This window comes from Lepidochelys olivacea, assembly GCF_965140295.1.
Source record: "Lepidochelys olivacea isolate rLepOli2 genome assembly, chromosome: 3".
Classification (NCBI taxonomy): Eukaryota; Metazoa; Chordata; order Testudines; family Cheloniidae; genus Lepidochelys; species Lepidochelys olivacea.
The window spans coordinates 135525004-135546090 of record NC_140413.1 but is presented as its reverse complement, the minus strand read 5'-3'; the positions used below and the strand labels follow the sequence as shown (position 1 = coordinate 135546090).

At 40.3% G+C, this 21087-nt stretch overlaps 1 protein-coding gene across 1 annotated transcript in view; it reads left to right on the top strand.

The window, feature by feature from the left end:
* LYST (lysosomal trafficking regulator) overlaps positions 1-21087 on the top strand; it is a 127518-nt gene that overhangs the window by 71353 nt on the left and 35078 nt on the right. Inside the window, exons 31-38 of the mRNA XM_084625190.1 lie at positions 1008-1184; positions 3973-4040; positions 9985-10173; positions 12892-13037; positions 13129-13225; positions 14086-14147; positions 19882-19937; positions 20717-20869. Coding sequence (XP_084481316.1) covers positions 1008-1184; positions 3973-4040; positions 9985-10173; positions 12892-13037; positions 13129-13225; positions 14086-14147; positions 19882-19937; positions 20717-20869 — 948 coding nt within the window. The remainder of the gene's footprint in view (positions 1-1007; positions 1185-3972; positions 4041-9984; positions 10174-12891; positions 13038-13128; positions 13226-14085; positions 14148-19881; positions 19938-20716; positions 20870-21087) is intronic.

The window sequence follows — 21087 nt, the reverse complement described above, 5'->3', positions numbered from 1 at the left end:
GTAAGGAGGTCTTCGGCCTTTGAACTCTGCAGGTAGTGATGCAAAGTTAGGCTGGTGATGGAACTTTAGTTGCAAATGTCCTGGATTTTAGCATTCAGTCTTTGCTCATTAAAGTATATTGTAATTTTTTTTTAATCTGTCAACTTGTACTGTAAGCTTAAATTCTTGTCTGAGAATTTCTGAAAATTTTAAGTGGGATTGCGTAATCTGTGTTTTTATGCTCCTTATAACTCAGAAATGGCTGAACAGATTTTTTTTTTTTTTTTGGTAATATTAGAGAGCACTGCATTTCCGTGTTCCTCAAAAGTGACACATCCCTTCAGCTGTACTGTCACTGTTTATACAGTCTATGAAGCAACAAGTGTATATCTCAGAGTTACAAGCTTGAAATTTATGTGAGCAAAGCCCTATTTGAGGCCTCATGGAAACTCAAAGGGTGCTTTGTAGTAAAAGTCTGGACTATAGTGTCTGTGTTCTAGGCTCTGAGCCACAGATTTCTTATTATTATCATACAGCAGAGAAGAAAACAAAGTAAATAGTTAATGCCCCTAAGTCACATGTATTTCAGATCATATGTGGGTTTCTCACTGGGATATAAAATCCCTGTAAGGTGTAAAGAAGCAGTGGGAAGAGAGCAAATTCAGCAGCAGTGTTCTTTTGTTGGGGCACTACGTTGAGTATATTTCCTGCTTTCAACCACTACTTTTAACTTCCGAGCTTTCTCTCAATAATTACTTTGGTTGAAGTTAGAGGGCTGAGGTGCAGGTTTTTCTGTCCTGGAGTCTATATGAATGTGTCTGTTCTTTCAAAGAGAAACTTTTCCTTCATCTAATTTGGGATTTTGTATATCAGAAGAGGAAAAATCCAAAATAGCTCAAGAATCATGAGCATTAGTAGAGAGAACTTGCCCTAGTGTAACAGATAAAAATATATACATTTATATTGCAAGTTCTTTGTGTTCTACTGAAAAAATGAGAATTACTATACTTTTTTTATTCATCTTCTAGCATGGACCTAAATTAGCCCTCTATCTGTATGAGTTAATGCATGATCACAAGGATGAATTGACCGAAGAAGAACAAGCATCATCAGGAGTATTTATGAATGCATTAAAATTTTGTGGCTATAAATGCATTTCTCCCAGTGCTCTACCAGAACCAGACTTCCTTAAAGCCATGAAAGAGGTGTGTGAATATTAATAAACATTTCCTAGTGAACCAGAATTCATTATTTGACATCATTATTTGCAATTAACGCTATACTACTTGAATGTGTAGTGTACAGTAACTACTTCACAAAGATGATCACAGTTTCTATTAGGCTTGGCAAGCTTACCTTTTTGACTGCATCATGGTGCCATCTGTTAGCAAGCTTATTCGGATACCTTGATCACTCACTTTACTACATGCTAATGTAACCTGTTGGGGAAAAGGTAAGATAATTGAAAGCTGAGCATCTTGATTGACTGGAACCTTCTAGTACATGTATGTGTATACCAGGCCATCAGTATAAATGATGATTTACAAAGCATATTAAACAAGTTAAAAGACACGATCCTTGCCTCAAATAGTTTACAATCTAAACTCACTAGACAAACATACAGAAACTAACTCAAAGGGAGTGTGGGGGAGAGAGGAGGGTTCAGTGTTTAAACCTCCTCCTCCACAGAGAGAGAAGATGAGTTTCCTTTTTTCTTTTTGTAACTGTTCAGTCTTGAATATTGTCACATTTAGATGTTCACCTAACATTGCAAAAAAAATTATAATTATTCTTTCATTTTTCAGAACCTAATTCTGCTTTGCAATTTTGAGTTAAAATAACTCAGTTAAGTAACTGGGTTTTTTGGTAATTAGGCATAAATGTCTAAGTCTAAATCTTAGACCATAAACTTACTCTTTTTATGTTACTGCTCTGCTAAATGAGTGCTTTGAAATATTTGACCTTTTTGACATTATTTGATAACATTTGACCTATGTTTGACAGGTCAATTTGACCAATTTTATTGGTCAAATTCCCAACTCTACTTTTATATTCAGATTATTTATCAATCAATATAAATAGGTGTTTTAAGTGTCTAACAGGTCAATAGGTGGTTATGATTATAAGCAACATTTTCTGTAACATTTTCTGCAAAAAATTCAGTAATCAGTTTCTATTTAATGTAATCTCGTTCAAAAATAATCAGTTACCATCCTTTCTAGTCAAATAAGCAAGATCATGAAAAATCAAGTAACAAAATGATTAAATATGGAATCCAGAGACACTGAACTGGGTTTCCAACCATCCAAGTGATTGATTATACCAGAGGCTATCTTACATTTTTCTGAAAAATCAACAAACTATGATAACTAAAAGGAAAATGTAGTGAACAAATCAGCATGTTCCTTGTCAGAAAAGACTATTCATAACTACATTTCTCTTTAATATAAATATGTTTAAACAAAATTAACTATCCTTTTCAGTTTGAACAAATGATTGTTAGCTCTATTGTAATAGCTTTCTTTTCAGAAATATCATTAAGGACAAGTGGCTCGATTCACAAGAAGACTTAGGTGCCTGACTGCCACTTTAAATCCCAAAATAATTTTTTAAAAATCACTAGAGCAGGGGGACTGGATCCTGGGTGACCCATCTTCCTGGGGTGTGCTCTAACGCCCAGCTACAGAGTTAGTCTCATGCTTCCTCGCTCTCTCTAGCACAAAGATGTTTTAAAAATATTTATCCACAGTGGAACAGCTTCAACAGGAGAGATGGAGGGAGCCCCACATCAGAATATCCCATAGCTCAGTGGTTAGGGCAATGACCTGAGAGGTGGCAGTCCCTGTTCAAATACCTTCTCCCCTGAAGCAGAAGGGAAGAATTGAACCAGGGTTCTCCCATATCCCAGGTAAGTACTCTAACCACTGGGCTAAAAGGTACGAGGGCAGTCCTTCCCCATCCCACCACATTCCCCCACGCTCCTCCCCCACGCTCCTCAGCTTCTTGTAAAAATGGTATAGGTGCCTAACCCCAAGAGAGGATTTGCATCTGAGAATCCCAAGCACAGAGAGGCACCACCTTTCCAGCCAGGCCTTAAATGCCAAACGCCCTGATGGGGCTGAGGCTTAGCGCACATCCCACCCCTCAGCGTCTGCCATTGGCTAGCTTAGGGGAGCTGCCTCATATGCTGGCTCTTCCATGATTCCCATTCTGAGACACCGTTTCCCGCAATTCATTATGTAGGGAGCCTAGGCACCAAACTCAGGCTTTGTGAATTTCAGTGATTTTTCTAGGCATTTAAAAGTAAGGCATGGGGACTTTGTGTTGCCACACTTATGTTTCTTTGTGAATCTAGCCCCAGCTGCATTGTGGCAAAGTAGAACATTTGGATATATTACTCTTTATATTGTTTTAAAAAAAAAAAAGAGAGAGACAAATCCTATTCTCACTGGAGTCCTTGTTAATTTCGCTATTGACTTCAGGATGGGTCAGGTTCCTCTTGAATACGTTTACATAATGACTGGAGTACATTAGGTCCCTCCTGTCTCTAACACACAAGCTTTTGAATAGTTGCTATGAATGTACACTATATGTCCAAATATATTACTTAGACAATATGATGATCTGAGTTGGGAATAGGCCATATGTGAATTAAAAACAACTTCTGCTGCTTAGAAGAATGGAACCAGTTGATACAAGTCTTTGCAAGTCATTTATGTTTTTGACAGTAAACTCCTTTCCTTGTTGAAATGATAGTGTCTGATGCTATAAGATCCTTTAAGTGAGAAGAGATGACTTCACTGAGTGAGCAGACTTGGATTCTGTTGATGTCTTTGGGAGCATTGATTTGTGTCTCAGTTGTAACTTTATAAATGGTTCCTGATGTGGAACTTGCAGATGAAAAACAAAGCACAAATTTTAACTTGCTTAGTTAAAGTGGAATGACTTTTTTTTTTTTTTTTTTTTTTTTTTTTTAAATTTCATGATCAAAAGAAGTATGAGGCAGAGGAATGTGTGAACAAAGCTGCTTGGCAGAAGACTATGATTAATAATCAGCAAAAGTAAGTAAAAGGTCTATGGAAGAATATTTAGCAATCTCATTGCTAAATGCCATGTACTTTTTTATGAAAAATCTTTTAAAATCAATATCCATGCCTGTTTCAACATTTATTATGCTGTAAGTGACGTTCTCTGATTGCTTTCACTAATAACCAACAACATTATTTAAATTTCAGAACATTTAATCTTTTATTTGCCATATATCTTTTTTAAAAAAATAATTCTTTCCAATGAAATGCTAACGATTATATCCATCAGGATGTTTCTCCCGTTGCATGTGAACCATGCAATTAAATGTGTGGCACATGTCATTGCAACCAGCTGGTTAGAACACAAAACTCCACTTCTTCAAATGCTGGTTCCTGTATAAATTCCACATGTGGGGTACGCATGCACCTGAGTCCGGAGATTTTAAGTAGTAGTGTCCATTGGCCTGCACATCTCCTTGTGCTCCCAAGCAAGGTTATAAGAAGCACTGCGAGTCAACACCCTCTCAGTTCCTTCTTACTGCCGTATGGTCTGAATCAGAATTCAGTGTCCTCTTTTGCTTCAGCCTTTCAGAAAACCCTGTAACTAAGATTGTAAATAGTTATTCTTTAGCTTATTCAGTTCCCCAAACCAGATTTTTGGTTTGCTTGTTTCCACAGAGAATTCCCCAAGCTCGTGAGCTTAACCGTACAAAATACTTAATGGACAAGACTATGAAGCCCCTCTCCAATCTGGGACAGAAAGACCGCCCACTCCATATATATATATATGGCTCACCAAATGAGTAGCGCCCCTCCGAGCACATGCTTAGGAGCCCTTGGTGTCTAAGTCCAAAGATTCTTCCTCTAGGGCTTCCCATGAGAGTAAGGGACACCTAAAAGGGCTGAGAAGTGCTATTTAGTTATGTAAAGAGAGCTAAATTCCTGTTTTCCCACTCTGGTCCCAACTCCCTGGTCATACAGGCTGTGATGGAACATAATAGGTCTCAGTACCTAAGGACCACCCCATCAGATTGGACCTCTTGGGGAGAAAGGTCTTCTCATCTGTGAGTCTGCAATTGCATTGCCAATTACTAGGTCCTGCTAGCTAAGTATGACTTTAGTAACTACTCTAGGCTGGTGGCCTTTCAGAACAAACTTTCCTCTGAGGATAGAGCCCAGTTCCTCCCTCTCTTTTCTAGGGGAGGGCAAGTTGGTGATGAAAATGGCATCCCGATCATTCTAGATTACCTGGTTTTACCTAGACGTCTGCTCTGGCAATCAGCTCATTAAAAGTTCACCTGCCAGCCATTAGTGCTTTTCTCCACCCAGAAGATGGGCGCTTTCTTTACCCTCCCACCTCTGACATGGTTCATGAAGGCCTCATCAAGGCCTTTCCTCCAGTCGCTAAACCAACGTTACTGTAGGATCTGAACCTTGTGCTGTCAAAGCTTACTAGACCTCCATATGAACCCTTAGGTGGGATGTGGAACCTGTTGCTATCCATATAGGGGGTGTTTCTAGTGGCTATTGCTTCAGCCAGGAGGATTAGCACACTAGCAGCCCTCATGGTGAACATGACCCCCTCTTACGGTATTTCACAAGGTATTTCCTCTGCCTTCACCCTAAATTTTTACCCAAGATAGTCTCCAAATTCCACCATAAGCAGTATATTCACTTACCTATCCTTTTTCCGAAACCCCATGCTTCTCCTGAAGAGAAGAGCCTTCAGTTCCTCGACATAAGGCATGCACTGGCCATTTACCTGCAAAGAACAGAGTTTATCAGAAAGTCTCCAAGACTCTTCATCGTGATAACATGGAGAGCCCATGGTCAGGCTATATCTTCTCAGATTTTTCAGAGGGTTTCTGGCTGCATGATCGAATGCTACAGACTAGCTTGTGTTCCACCTCCGGGCAGTATAACGACCCACTCCATCAGAGCTCAGGCTACCACAGGAGGTACCAATGAAGGACATATGCAGAAGCACCTACCTTGAGCTCCATACATGTTTGCTAGATATTGAGGCACTAGTCCAAGCCTCTGCTGCAGGTGCAGCAGTGGATCTGTAGTGTTACAGACATCTTCGTTGGCCAACTTCCTCACACCCAGCACCACTCTGATACTTGTTCGTCAATCTCCCATTTGTGGAATATACATAGGAACCAACACTTGAAGTGGGGGTTACTTACAGTAATTGGAGGCTCTTTGAGATGGTGTGGTCCCTACGTATATTCCACTGCCCAACCTCCATCCCCTCTGCTGTGGATCTGATTAGATTTGCAGTAAGAGGAGGAACTGAGAGGATGTCAATTTGCACTTCTTATCTCTCTCACTTGGGAGCATGAGGAGATCTGTTACGCATGTGTGGGCCAATGGCCACTGCTTGTTAAAATCTCCAGACTCAGGCGTATGGTGCGCATGCGTGCCAAATGTGTGGAATATAGATAGGGATCACACCTCTTGAAGAACTTCTAGCTACAGTAAGTAACCTCCATATATTTGCCTTAGCATTTGCATTTTTGAACTTTGCAGACTCTTGTTTCTTGATGCAGTTTAATCTTTAATAGTTTGTGATGGATTATTCAGATCTTTCCACTATTCTTCATAATGTAGTTTAGTTGCTATCTCTTTCACTTTTTCTTTCCCTTTGAAAATACACATGTGGATCTCCACACTGGTGTTTGGCCAAACCGAAGAGCTTTATCTCTTTATAGACTACATCATCCAGAATAAAGTATATCAATGTGGTATCCGCAAAAAGAAAAGGAGGACTTGTGGCACCTTAGAAACTAAGCTTGTACTCAAATAAATTTGTTAGTCTCCAAGGTGCCACAAGTCCTCCTTTTCTTTTTGCGGATACAGACTAACACGGCTGCTACTCTGAAATGTAGAGATGTAGAGAGACAGCCCAGCCACTTTGTTAGCTGACTTACGTATAATAATAATAATTATTAATAATTAATAATCAGCCTTGTCTCTGAAACAGTATGTTAAATAACTTTATGGGGTCCTGGATGGAAAGGGAAAATATGCACTAATTACACAGTGGAACAAAATCATAAAATTGAAGAAATGATACATGGAATAAACATATTGGGCCCTTTTTTCTATTCCCTGGTAATGGAGGCATTAGTTTATATATTGTAATAGGTAAATATAACATCCATTTAAAAACTCCTTTTTTAGACTTCAGATCACTTATAATTCAGAGACTTTACATTTATTAAAGTGTCTTTCATACAAAAATCACCTAGCATGTAGAATATAGGCAAGAAATAGAATAGCTGAGTGACATATATAACAAGGAAGGTATAAAGTGCAGAGTAATTTTCAAAATACCGTATATAGCTGTTTCTCCAGAGATAAATACTTAAGGATAGGTCTCAGTTCATGATCCTGCAGTTTGCCACTTCAAGTGCTTTTGGTCACCCTTTTGATTTTTTTCTTGAAGCTCAATCTACCCATACTAAGTGTGGAATCTTCATGAGGATGTTGCCTTGAACTTTGAAATCATGTTGTGGGATTAGCATCTTTCTTAGACACCCCTGAGTCTACAGTATTCATAAACTTCCATGTAAGCTCATGAAAGCCTTCAGGGTTAAGTGATCATGTACTTAAGAGCTAGACTCTTTTAAATTCTCTGTGAAAGGATTCCAACGATCTGTCACTGAATGATGCTTCAAGCCATTCTTTTGAAGTAAACATTTTTTGTGGGGGTTGAGATAATCCATTGAAAGACTCAAAGATGTCTAAAACACCACTGTTTCAAATCAAACCCCAAGCTGAATGTTGCTCTACTTGCTAAGTTAAATGTGAAGCATATAAAGGTTGTTTACACTCCCCCTGCCTCTTATGCCTTGCTTTTGTTCAAATCCTGTTTCATATTTCTTGAGGCTAAGGATACCATACAGATTTAATCTGGCGTAATAAACCTAAAGGTTCAGAACACATACAAACAGTAGAAGCTGTGGAAACTGCCCATTAATCATCAAAAATGCATGCCCCATGTAGGTTGTCACTAAGTTGTGTTCAGACTTCAATCTGCTCAAAACCTTTCTATCTCTCATTACCTAGCTCCTTTTCACTTTTTGAAGTATTGTTGGGAAGAAGGCTTAGCGTATGATGATGAAGGGACATCTTTCTCAGCACTGCCTCTGAATATTCTGGTGCTTCTGGAAAAGACGACCTTCTTGTCACAGTTCCAGGATTAACTGCACCTCTGCTCCTTTTGTGGCATCCTCAGAGGCACCCTCTTGAGTCTCAGGCCTCTAGCCATCTCCCTCCTCTCCCTCCAGACTAGATTTTCAGGGCTGCTATCCCTTTGCAATTCATTGGGATCACCTTAGCAAGTCTGAGGTTACTTTAGGCTTATGGTCCTGTTATCTCCCAGTGGCTATAACAGGTTTACCAGTGACCTGCCAACTTTCACAAAGCACGGTACGTTTATTTAGGATGAAAGCATTCGAGATAACATATCCTAAAACAATATACAGTCTACATGTGTGCCAAATTTACCAGGTATTACCAATCATCTGCATGGTATCCTGGTAGGTCTGTATGCAATTTCAGGTCTTTGTTCCAGAATGAGTCTCTTTCTGAGTCCGATCAGGCTAATTCTTTATACAGTTTTCGGGTTTCTGGTCCTATTGAACCTGGTCAAAACAACTATCTGTAGTGTCCCCTAGGAGATGGTATTTAGGCTACTTTGCTTACCTCTCAGGTGATTAGCAGTAATTACTCCCTAACGGTGGTAGCTCCTGATCATTATGATGATTTTTTTTTTCTGAGTAACTTCATTGTTTGTCCTCTTTCAAGTAAGAAGTTAACTTAGACAGCCCTGTTACAAAGTTATGGCAGCCTGTCCCTGCCTATGGGCATCTGCAATGTCCATAATCCCCACAACAGTACATGCTGTGGCTTTGCTGCAGCCAGATACCTGGCATGCCCCCTACACCAGGGCTTGCAAGAGGGTCCAGTTTCCTGCACTGTGGGAATTCTTCCCTGGCCAGATCCAAGCATTTTAGGGCCCATTTTTGTCAGTCTGTTCTCTTTGCACAGCATAAAGAAGCCAGAGCAGAGTTAAGTCTCACTCTGAGAAAATAACTCAAGATTTTGCCACTCAGTTTAGTCTCTCAAAGTCAACATTTCACTCAAGTTCATTGCTGTACAGAAGATTAATTTAAACTTCAATCATACAATTTAGTTAATATACATTCCACAAGAATTGTTTTTGCTTATTGCTGGCTTGAGTTTTGATGGTAATATTTAGTCATTGCTAAGAAATCAGAGGGGTACACGACTTATATTTATGCCCTCCAGAATGCAAATTATGTATCAAACTGTCAGTGAGCCTACCACATCAAGGGTCTGTGGACAGTAACTAGTTAACTGATTAAACTCTTCAATGGGCTTAAATTGCAGCAAGGGAGGTTTCGGTTGGACATTAGGAAAAACTTCCTAGCTGTCAGGGTGGTTAAGCACTGGAATAAATTGTCTAGGAAGGTTGTGGAATCTCCATCATTGAAGATTTTTAAGAGCATATTAGACAAAGGCCTGTCAGGGATGGCCTAGATAATACTTAATCCTGCCATAGTGTAGGGGACTGGACTAGATGACCTCTTGAGGTCCCTTCCGGTCCTATGATTCTAAGGCAGCGGTTCTCAAACTGGGGGCCGGGCCATGTTTTAATGGGGTTGCCAGGGCTGACATTAGACTTGCTGGGGCCAAACCTGAAGCCTTTGGCTTTGGCTCCCCCCACCAGAGGCAGCGGGGCTTGGGTGCGCTCAGGCTTGGTTTCCCTCTCTGTCTCCTCCTCCTCCCCCTTCCCTCCCCCACCCCCCACCCTGTTGTCAGAAGAGGGTCGCAGTGCAATGAAGTTTGAGAACCCCTCTTCTAAGGCATTCAGTACATTGTCTTCACTCAGTACTAAATATTCATTAGGCATTTTGTAATTTGGTTCATATTACTTTTTTCTCAGTCTCTCTCAGCGTCTGGATGCAAAGTCAAAAGATATTTCCAAAATCGCTGCAGACATCACCCAGGCAGTCTCTTTTTCGCAGGGAATGGAAAGAAAGAAGGTGATTCAGCACATTAGAGGAATGTATAAAACAGATTTAAGTGCTAGCAGGCATTGGCAGGAACTTGTTCAGCAACTTACACATGATAGGTAAGTGGTGGCCATTTTAGATCTGTATTACTGGACTTAAATGTGGCCATTCTGTACACTTGTGATTTTAATATTATAAGCAATTGAAATGTATGTGTGATTTTAAAACAAAATTAGATGAATGTGACTTGCTAATGCTGCAGCTTCTAAGCTCTTATGAAATGCTAAATGTTAGGACTGTCAGGCCACTAAAAAAATTAATTGCAGTTAATCACACTGTTAAACAGTAATAGAATACTATTTATATAAATATTTTTGGATGTTTTCCACTTTTTCAAATCTATTGATTTTCAATTACAACACTGGATACAGAGTATACAGTGCTCATTTTATGTTTTTATTATAAATATTTGCACTGTAAAAATAAGAGTATTTTTCAATTCACTTAATACAAGTACTGTAGTGCAATCTGTTTATCATGAAAGTTGAATTATGTACAAAAAATAACCGCACTCAAAAACAAAACAATGTAAAACTTTAGAGCCTACAAGTCCATTCAGTCCTACTTCTTGTTCAGCCAATCGCGCAGAGAAACAAGTTTGTTCACATTTGCAGTAGAGAATGCTGTCCACTTCTTACTTACATTGTCACTTGAAAGTGAAAATAGGTGTTCGCATGGCACTGTTGTAGCCAGCATTGCAAGATATTTACGTGCCAGGTGCACAAAAGATTCATGTATCCCTTCATGCTTCAGCCACCATTCCAGAGGACATGTGTCCGTGCTGATGATGGGTTCTGCTCGATAACGATCCAAAGCAGTGCAGACCAATGCATGTTAATTTTCATCATCTGAGTCCGATGCCACCAGCAGAAGGTTGATTTTCTTTTTTGGTGGTTTGGGTTCTATAGTTTCTGCATTGGAGTGTTGCTCTTTTAAGACTTCTGAAACCATGCTCCCGACCCCGTCCCAATCAGATTTTGGAAAGCACTTCAGATTCTTAAATCTTGGGTCGAGTGCTGTAGCTATCTTTAGAAATCTCACATTGGTACCATCTTTGCAATTTGTCAAATCTGCTGTGAAAGTGTTCTTAAAACGAACATGTCCTTGGTCATCATCTGAGACTGCTATAACATGAAATATATGGTAGTATGAGAGTAAAACCATAGAGCAGGAGACCTACTATTCTCCCCCAAGGAGTTCAGTCACAAATTTAATTAATGCAGTTTTTTTTAATGAGCGTCGTCAGCATGGAAGATATCCTCTGGAATGGTGGCCAAAGCATGAAGGGGCATACGTGTTTAGCATATCTGGCATGTAAATACCTCGCAATGCTGGCTACAACAATGCCATGCAAACACCTGTTCTCACGTTCAGGTAACTTAAATAAGAAGTGGGCAGCATTATCTCCTATAAATGTAAACAAACTTGTTTCTCTTAGCGATAGGCTGAAGAAGTAGGACCGAGTGGACTTGCAGGTTCTAAAGTTTTACATTGTTTTGTTTTTGAGTGCAGTTATGTAACAAAAAAAATCCTACATTTGTAAGTTGTGCTTTCACGGTAAAGAGATTGCACTATGGTACTTGTCTGAGGTGAATTGAAAAATACTATTTCTTTTGTTTGCCTTTTTACAGTGCAAATATTTGTAATAAAAATAATATGAAGTGAGTACTGTACACTTGTATTTTGTGATGGTGTTGAAATCAATATATTTGAAAATGTAGAAAAAAATCCAAAATATTTGCTAAATTTTAATTAGTATTCTATTGTTTAACAGTGCAATTAAAACAGTGATTAATCACGATTAATTTTTTTGTTAGTCACGTGAGTTAACTGCGATTAAGCGACAGCCCTACTAAGTATATTTTCCTGTATGTAAGTGGACAATCAAAAGCATTTTTAGATCTTGAAATATCTATAGATTGGCCCTTTATCAAGTATAATCAGTGTACCTAGTGGGCGAAGGGCAAGGAACAACATAAAATTATACTACGTTAGAAAGGTACAGCAGCAAAAGTGAAGGACTAATACAAAGATCTTGTTTGAGTGTTTTGCATAAACTGTATCTTCCAGCCAGTGTTGTTGCAAATGCATTAAGCCAAATCAAGAAATCTTGACTGGCAACAAAAATGCTGTATCTTGTTACTGCGGAAACAAAAGCGTACAAGACCTTTTAAAAAGGAAAGGGTCATAGAATATCAAGGTTGGAAGGGACCTCAGGATGTCATCTAGTCCAACCCCCTGCTCAAAGCAGGACCAATCCCCAATTTTTGCCCCAGATCCCTAAATGGGGCCACCCCAAGGATTGAACTCTCAACCCTGGGTTTAGCAGGCCAAAGCTCAAACCACTGAGCTATTCCTCCCCCCCCCCCCCCCCCCCCCCCCCCCCCCGACAATGTGTGGTCTCAAACTTCAGTGTGTCCATTATGATGACAAGCTATATTAGATCTGAGTGTAGCAATTTAATTTACTAAGCACCACATTATGCAACGGTACTGTTACTTATTCCCTTGATAACTTTCAAGCAGTTTGCTGACCAATCCAGCAGTACTTACTCATGAGTAGTTCTATTAAAATCCATGGAACAGCTCATGAGACTAAGGGGCTGCAGGATCCAGTCCTCTGTTTTATAGCAACATGACTTGGACAGTGTTTCACTGTGAAATTCATGCCTGTTTGTAATGGTTATGTGTTCACCAATTTTTAAAAAATTAATTAGAATAAATGAGATATATATGTTGTCATGTTGTTCTAAAATGCTAAAATATTTTCATTTTCAGAGCACTCTGGTATGATCCTGTCTACTACCCAACGTCTTGGCAACTAGATCCAACAGAAGGCCCAAACCGAGAGAGGCGCCGTTTGCAGAGGTGCTATTTAACTATACCAAATAAGTACCTGCTCAGAGATAGGCAGAAACAGGAAGGTAATACTTTTAAGATTATAACTAAATTTTCACAAAAGCTAGAGTGTTAATATTTTAATCAATTTTTCTTTTACATTTTTCTTTTCAATAGAAGTGATCAAACACCCTTTGTCTTACCTCTTTGAAGACAAAACACATTCCTCTCACTCTTCCACTGTAAAAGACAAAGCAGCAAGTGAGAATATAAGGTAAGCTTTGAATTAGGAAAAAAATCTTACTCAAAGGAAACTTTTATTTTTTGCCTTTGTTCATGAGGGGCAACCGTGAGATGAACAATAGGGATAAGATCATACAATGTTTTCCAACAAGGAAATATTCTTCTTTAAGAAGACTTAACTTGCACCTGCTTCACTTGCTTGTCATAAATTAAAAACAGCAAATATAGTAGAGTGGGTGACTTGAGAGATTGTAGTGGGTTTACAGAGCTTTTCACTTCTAGGCTGCTGATTTTAAAGCCTAACAATCAGTAGAAAGTCATTACCATCTGGCAGGTATTGGGCCTATGATCAATGACTTTGCTGTGGTTCATTTCCAAATGTCAGCATTGCAATTGAAACTTGTTGGTGCTTTCAGCAGAGGCCCAGAAATGAATGGTTGTGGAGACTGAATTATATTCTCATCCCTTCGCTGACTGAGTAAATATGCACTTTCACGGCCTATACTATACATATTCAATGGATAACTAGATTTTAACTTTGCAGTGCTGTCAATCCAGCACCTTTCACAAGTACCAAATTAGCTTAACATAAAAAATAGCTGGGGCATGTGGAAAGCACCAGATCCTAAATTTGTACAAGTGAACATATATTATAAAATTTGAGCTTGGTATTTCTCTCAAAGTTTGAACGTTGTCACTGTTTTATTCAGGTGCTCACAACTCTTAAAGAGGTGAGAGCTAGTTTTACACATTCCTTTGGGATTTGAACACTTGGGGTCACAGAAAGGAAAAGTCTACTTGGTTATAGTGTATAGTATTTGAGGCTGTTAATTTTAGATATCTACTGAATTTTATGACTTGTAGTAAGTGTTTCTATTTGTATATATGCAGAGTGAATCGAAGATGCATCAATGTAGCACCTTCTAGAGAGACAGCTGGGGAATTGTTGTTAGGTAAGTGTAACAGTTTCAATGACTAAATGTTCTTGTGTTTAAAAAAAAAAAGTGTCTGGAGTGGCTAACAACTGTTAGTGCCTACCTCAGGGCAGACTGTCAAAAAAACAGGGCAGATACCCCAAACTGGTGGTATGTTCTATAATTAGATTTTACCAACACAGTAACAAATGTGAACTCCTGGATCACTGTAACAGTCTCACCATGGAGTCACGGACAATCCCCTTAGACTTTCCAGTCTATTTTGCCATCCACGTAGACTGGATTTAGTGATAAATGGCCACTTACATCAAAAATCACATCATATTCAGGTTGCTCCCAGTCCCAAGAGACCAGTCGCTTACCCCAGATCAATTGATACTATTTAAAGGTTTATTAATTAGGAAAAACAAATAAGAGAATTATTTACAGGTTAAAGCAAGCAAATATATATAAACAAATGAGTTACGATCTAAATCCAAAGAGTGACAGAGTTGTAGAGATCTGTGAATCATAGAATATCAGGGTTGGAAGGGATCTCAGGATGTCATCTAGTCCAACCCCCTACTCAAAGCAGGACCAATCCCCAACTAAATCATCCCAGCCAGGGCTTTTTCAAGCCTGACCGTAAAAACTTCTAAGGAAGGAGATTCCACCACCTCCCTAGTTAACGCATTCCAGTGTTTCACCACCCTCCTAGTGAAAAAGTTTTTCCTAATATCCAATCTAAACCTCCCCCACTGCAACTTGAGACCATTACTCCTTGTTCAGTCATCTGCTACCACTGAGAACAGTCTAGAGCCATCCTCTTTGGAACCCCCTTTCAGGTAGTTGAAAGCAGCTATCAAATCCCCCCTCATTCTTCTCTTCCGTAGACTAAATAATCCCAATTCCCTCAGCCTCTCCTCATAATTCATGTGTTCCAGTCCCATAATCATTTTTGTTGCCCTCCGCTGGACGTTTTCCAATTTTTCCACATCCTTCTTGTAGTGTGGGGCCCAAAACTGGACACAGTACTCCAGATGAGGCTTCACCAATGTCAAATAGAGGGGAATGATCACGTCCCTCGATCTGCTCGCTATGCCCCTACTTATACGTCCCAAAATGCCATTGGCCTTCTTGGCAACGAGGGCACACTGTTGACTCATATCCAGCTTCTCGTCCACTGTAACCCCTAGGTCCTTTTCTGTGGAACTGCTGCCTAGCTGCTTGGTCCCTAGTCTGTAGCAGTGCATGGGATTCTTCTGTCCTAAGTGCAGGACTCTGCACTTGTCCTTGTTGAACCTCATCAGATTTCTTTTGGCCCAATCCTCTAATTTGTCTAGGTCCCTCTGCATCCTATCCCTACCCTCCAGCATATCTACCTCTCCTCCCAGTTTAGTGTCATCTGCAAACTTGCTGAGGGTGCAATCCACACCATGCTCCAGATCATTTATGAAGATATTGAACAAAATCGGCCTGAGGACTGACCCTTGGGGCACTCCACTTCATACCGGCTGCCAACTAGACATGGAGCCATTGATCACTACCCGTTGAGCCCGACAATCTAGCCAACTTTCTATCTACCTTATAGTCCATTCATCCAGCCCATAGTTCTTTAACTTGCTGGCAAGAATACTATGAGAGACAGTGTCAAAAGCTTTGCTAAAGTCAAGGAACAACACGTCTTCTGCTTTCCCCTCATCCAAAGAGCCAGTTATCTTGTCATAGAAGGCAGTTAGATTAGTCAGGCATGACTTGCCCTTGGTGAATCCATGCTGACTGTTTCAGATCACTTTCCTATCCTCTAAGTGCTTCAGAATTGATTCCTTGAGGACCTGCTCCATGATTTTTCCAGGGACTGAGGTGAGGCTGACTGGCCAGTAGTTCCCAGGATCCTCCTCCTTCCCTTTTTTAAAGATGGGCACTACATTAGCCTTTTTCCAGTCATCCGGGACTTCCCCCGATTGCCATGAGTTTTCAAAGATAATGGCCAATGGCTCTGCAATCACATCCGCCAACTCCTTTAGCACTTTCGGATGCATCGCATCTGGCCCCATGGATTTGTGCTCATCCAGCTTTTCTAAATAGTCCCGAAGCACTTCTTTCTCCACAGAGGGCGGTCACCTCCTCCCCATGCTGTGCTGCCCAGTGCAGTAGTCTGGGAACTGACCTTGTTCATGAAGACACAGGCAAGAAAAGCATTGAGTACATCAGCTTTTTCCACATCCTCTGTCACTAGGTTGTCTCCCTCATTCAGTAAGGGGCCCACACTTTCCTTGACTGTCTTCTTGTTGCCAACATACCTGAAGAAACCCTTCTTGTTACTCTTAACATCGCTTGCTAGCTGCAACTCCAGGTGTGATTTGGCCTTCCTGATTTCACTCCTGCATGCCTGAGCAATATTTTTATACTCTTCCCTGGTCATTTGTCCAATCTTCCACTTCTTCTTGTAAGCTTCTTTTTTGTGTTTAAGATCAGCAAGGATTTCACTGTTAAGCCAAGCTGGTCGCCTGCCATATTTATTATTCTTTCTACACATCAGGATGGTTTGTCCCTGTAACCTCAATAAGGATTCTTTAAAATAGAGCCAGCTCCCCTGGACTCCTTTCCCCCTCATGTTGTTCTCCCAGGGGATCCTGCCCATCAGTTCCCTGAGGAAGTCAAAGTCTGCTTTTCTGGAGTCCAGGGTCCGTATTCTGCTGCTCTCCTTTCTTCTCTGTGTCAGGATCCTGAACTCGACCATCCACTTTTGCTTTCCCTACTAATTCTTCCTGGTTTGTGAGCAGCAGGTCAAGAGGAGCTCTGCCCCAGTTGGTTCTTTCAGCACTTGCACCAGGAAATTGTCCCCTACACTTTCCAAAAACTTCCTGGATTGTCTGTGCACCGCTGTATTGCTCTCCCAGCAGATATCAGGGTGATTGAAGTCTCCCATGAGAACCAGGGCCTGCAATCTAGTAACTTCCATGAGTTGCCGGAAGAAAGCCTCGTCCACCTCATCCCCCTGGTCCGGTGGTCTGTAGCAGACTCCCACCGTGACATCACCCTTGTTGCTCACACTTCCAAACTTAATCCAGAGACTCTTAAGTTTTTCTGCAGTTTCATACTTGAGCTCTGAGCAGTCATACTGCTCCCTTACATACAATGCAACTCCCCCCCTCCCCACCTTTTCTGCCCTGCCTGTCTTTCCTGAGCAGTTTATATCCATCCATGACAGTACTCCAGTCATGTGAGTTATCCCACCAAGTCTCTGTTGTTCCAAACACATCATAATTCCTTGACTGTGCCAGGACTTCCAGTTCTCCCTGCTTGTTTCCCAGGCTGCTTGCATTTGTGTAAAGACACTTGAGAACTCGCTGATCATCCCTCTTTCTCAGTATGAGGCAAGAGCCCTGCCCTCTCGCGCACTCCTGCTCCTGCTTCCTTCCGGCATCCCACTTCCCCACTTACCTCAGGGCTTTGGTCTCCTTCCCCCGGTGAACCTAGTTTAAAGCCCTCCTCACTAGGTTAGCTAGCCTGCTTGCGAAGATGCTCTTCCCTCTCTTCATTAGGTGGAGCCTGTCTCTGCTTAGCACTCCTCCTTCTTGGAACACCACCCCATGGTCAAAGAATCCAAAGCCTTCTCTCCGACACCACCTGTGTAGCCATTCGTTGACTTCCATGATTCCACGGTCTCTACCCAGGCCTTTTCCTTCCACGGGGAGGATGGACGAGAACACCACTTGCACCTCGAACTCCTTTATCCTTCTTCCCAGAGCTACGTAGTCTGCAGTAATCTGCTCAAGGTCATTCTTGGCAGTATCATTGGTGCCCACGTGGAGAAGCAGGAAGGGGTAGCGATCCGAGGGCTTGATGAGTCTCGGCAGTCTCTCCGTCACATCGTGAATCCTAGCTCCTGGCAAGCAGCAGACTTTTTGGTTTTCCTGGTCGGGGCGGCAGATAGATGACTCAGTCCCCCTGAGGAGAGAGTCCCCGACCGCCACCAACTGCCTCCTTCTCTTGGGAGCGGTGGTCGTAGAACCCCCAACCCTAGGACAGTGCATCTCATGCCTTCCAATGGATGAAGTCTTCTTCTGTTCCCTTCCCTCAAATGTATCATCTTGTCCACTCTCCGCATTAGTACCTGTGGAGAGAACATGAAAACGGTTACTTACCTGTCTGCGTTGCTGGTACATGGACGCTCCCCTTTCTTCTTCTGGAGGTCACGTGCTACCAAATTTCTTCACCGTCGTCCTGTCCCCGCAGTGCAGCCTGCTCTGAATCTTCAGAACGTTATGTCCGTAGAAGCATATCCTGACGTCAGTCCAGGAAATCTTTAGTTTCTCTTATGCAACGCAGGGTCGATACCTGTTGCTCCAGACCTTGAACCTTCTCTTCCAATATGGAGACCAGCTTGCACTTTGTACAGACAAAGTCGCTTCTGTCCTGTGGAAGAAAGACAAACATGGCACATCCAGTGCAGGTCACAACAGCTGGTCAATTCAGTGTCTTTCTGGGTAGACTAGGGTCTCTGGCTTCAGTTTGGTTTCTCTAGCCCTGTGAGAGTTTGGCAAAGAGATGGGGAAAAAAGAGTTGATGTGAAGATTTTTCATTTACCTTTTCCAGCATTCAAAGCTACAGGCCTTCTGCACCTACTTAACCATGGGTGGATGGGACAATTAACAAAGCTTTGTCTTACAATGGCCCCATTTAAATTTTGATGGTCCTCCTGAATAGGTGGTGGGGAGGGGCGGAAAAGTGCGGAGAAGTGGCATGACAATTCCTGTACCTGGGTTTGCAAGTTCAGAGCAAACATTTATGAAGTTATAAGACAAAATTTACATATTTTCTTAGAGCATAGAATATCGACATTACAAGTGAGATTAATGCATGCAGCAACTTGCAAACATTTCACAGAGTCTAAACATTAAATACATTCTTATAAGACTAATACCTATTTTGAGCAAAACTGAGGTACAGGTGAACTAGTCTAGTCTCCAGCTATGAGTTCGTTAGTTCTTAGCTAATGCCTGCAGTCTTGGCAAGAGCTGGCGCCTGGTCTGCCAGTGTCACAGTTAACATATGGATTAAATTTTCTAAAGTTAACACACAACTGATTTTTGTCCAGACATATGGTTCATATGTATTTTGGAATAGCCGAAATGTTGCTTGACTTTCCACATATTGTACTACAGGGGATGATGAATAGTCATAGATTACCCCACATACAGAATATTTTATTTGTGTGTTGTTGCTTTGAGTTGCATGTCTATTGTGCACTTATTTATATAATGAATTTCTAAGATGAGCACTTAATGTTTTTGTTCAGTCTCAGTTTATTTACATATCTACAGCCTCTATATGAATTTTATTAAAAACAGACATTCCAGGCTAAATTAATAATTGGTTTAGGTGATTGTAACTGCATTTATTGTGGTAATGGTTTGTGATATACTGGAGGACAGGCTAGATAATATGGTGGTCCCCTTCTGGCCTTAACTCTGTGTGACTACTGGAGTTGCACCTGCTTACCCAACTAGTCAGTTTGGCCTTCCTTTCCTACAGTTTTCACAGTGTGCTCATTGGGTTTATTGTTGTTGTTTTGTTAAATACTATCCTTTGACAAATATTTAATTACTTAACTTCATTTCCACCAAGTGCTGTCCTTTTTACTTACTATTATGAACAGCATAGTTAGTGCTTTAGACATCATGTCTAATCATTTTTATGGATGTTAAAAGTAAAGACAAATTAGTGTAGTAACGGTCACCTTTTGTATAAATATTCCTCTCTGTAGGCAAATATGGAATGTATTTCGTTGAAGACAATGCTTCCGACACAATAGAAAGTTCTGTGAGTATGAGTTCAAGTTTTTCACAGATCACACATTCTTCTATATTAGAACTGAGAATAACTTTGGTGCTTTATCAATTAAAATCACCATAATTTTAATTTGTATATTAAGATATCTGGGAGTTTGAATTCATAGACTGTTACTCTATTTGTGTGTGATTATTTGAGAATTTTAAAATGCTTATCTGCCAACATTTCAGCAATAACATACAAATACCCTGAGTAAGATTGATAACTTCCATTATAGAATAAAGAGAATATTATTCCCAATTCTACCAGTCTTTTAATATGTTATATATTGTTATATATAAATACCAGATTTTATTATATATTACAGTAGTGCGTAGGAGCCTTAGTCATGGACCAGAACCCCAGAATTAGGAATCATAATATACTTATCTATTGAAAGGTGAAACTTGTGTTTAAATAAAATTAAAAAACAAAACTGTTTTTATTACCCTAAAATGACATTTGATTGAGCTAATTGTTGTGATCCCTAACAGTGTCTTGTATTGACATAGGGTTGAAACAGATTAAAAACAAATGATCTGTTAGATAGTTTTCATTATATAAAGTTTTTGATAAACAACTTAATTCTTTGTCTATTAGAGAAATGTAGCTTAATTAAAGATTTTCAAAAGTACAAGCCAAAGTTTAAAGTAAATTACTACACACAGAGCATTAGTTTACAGTATGCAGTATAAATAAATGGAAACTGACTAGTTTTAAAGGCTAGTGAGCAAAACATTTTCTGTATCAATGTACTATATGTTCTTCAGAGTTTTCACAGGGAAACTGAACCAGCATCATTTTCTTGGACATATGAAGAAATCAAGGAAGTTCATAAGAGATGGTGGCAATTAAGAGACAATGCTGTGGAAATATTTTTAACAAATGGCAGAACTTTACTCTTAGCTTTTGACAACACAAAGGTAACAGTGTGGCATTAATGCATGGTAATATAGAATATGTATATAAAGGTATTTTTTATAATTATGTATTGAAGAAATGTGTATTTTCATGGAATACATTAAGAAAAATGATGGGTAGGCTTCTTTGAATTCTTAGATACTTCTGGAAGCTGATATGAGTTAAGGGCTCAGCCAGGCTTTTTGATAGACAGGATGTGTGTCACAGGTATGTTCTGGTT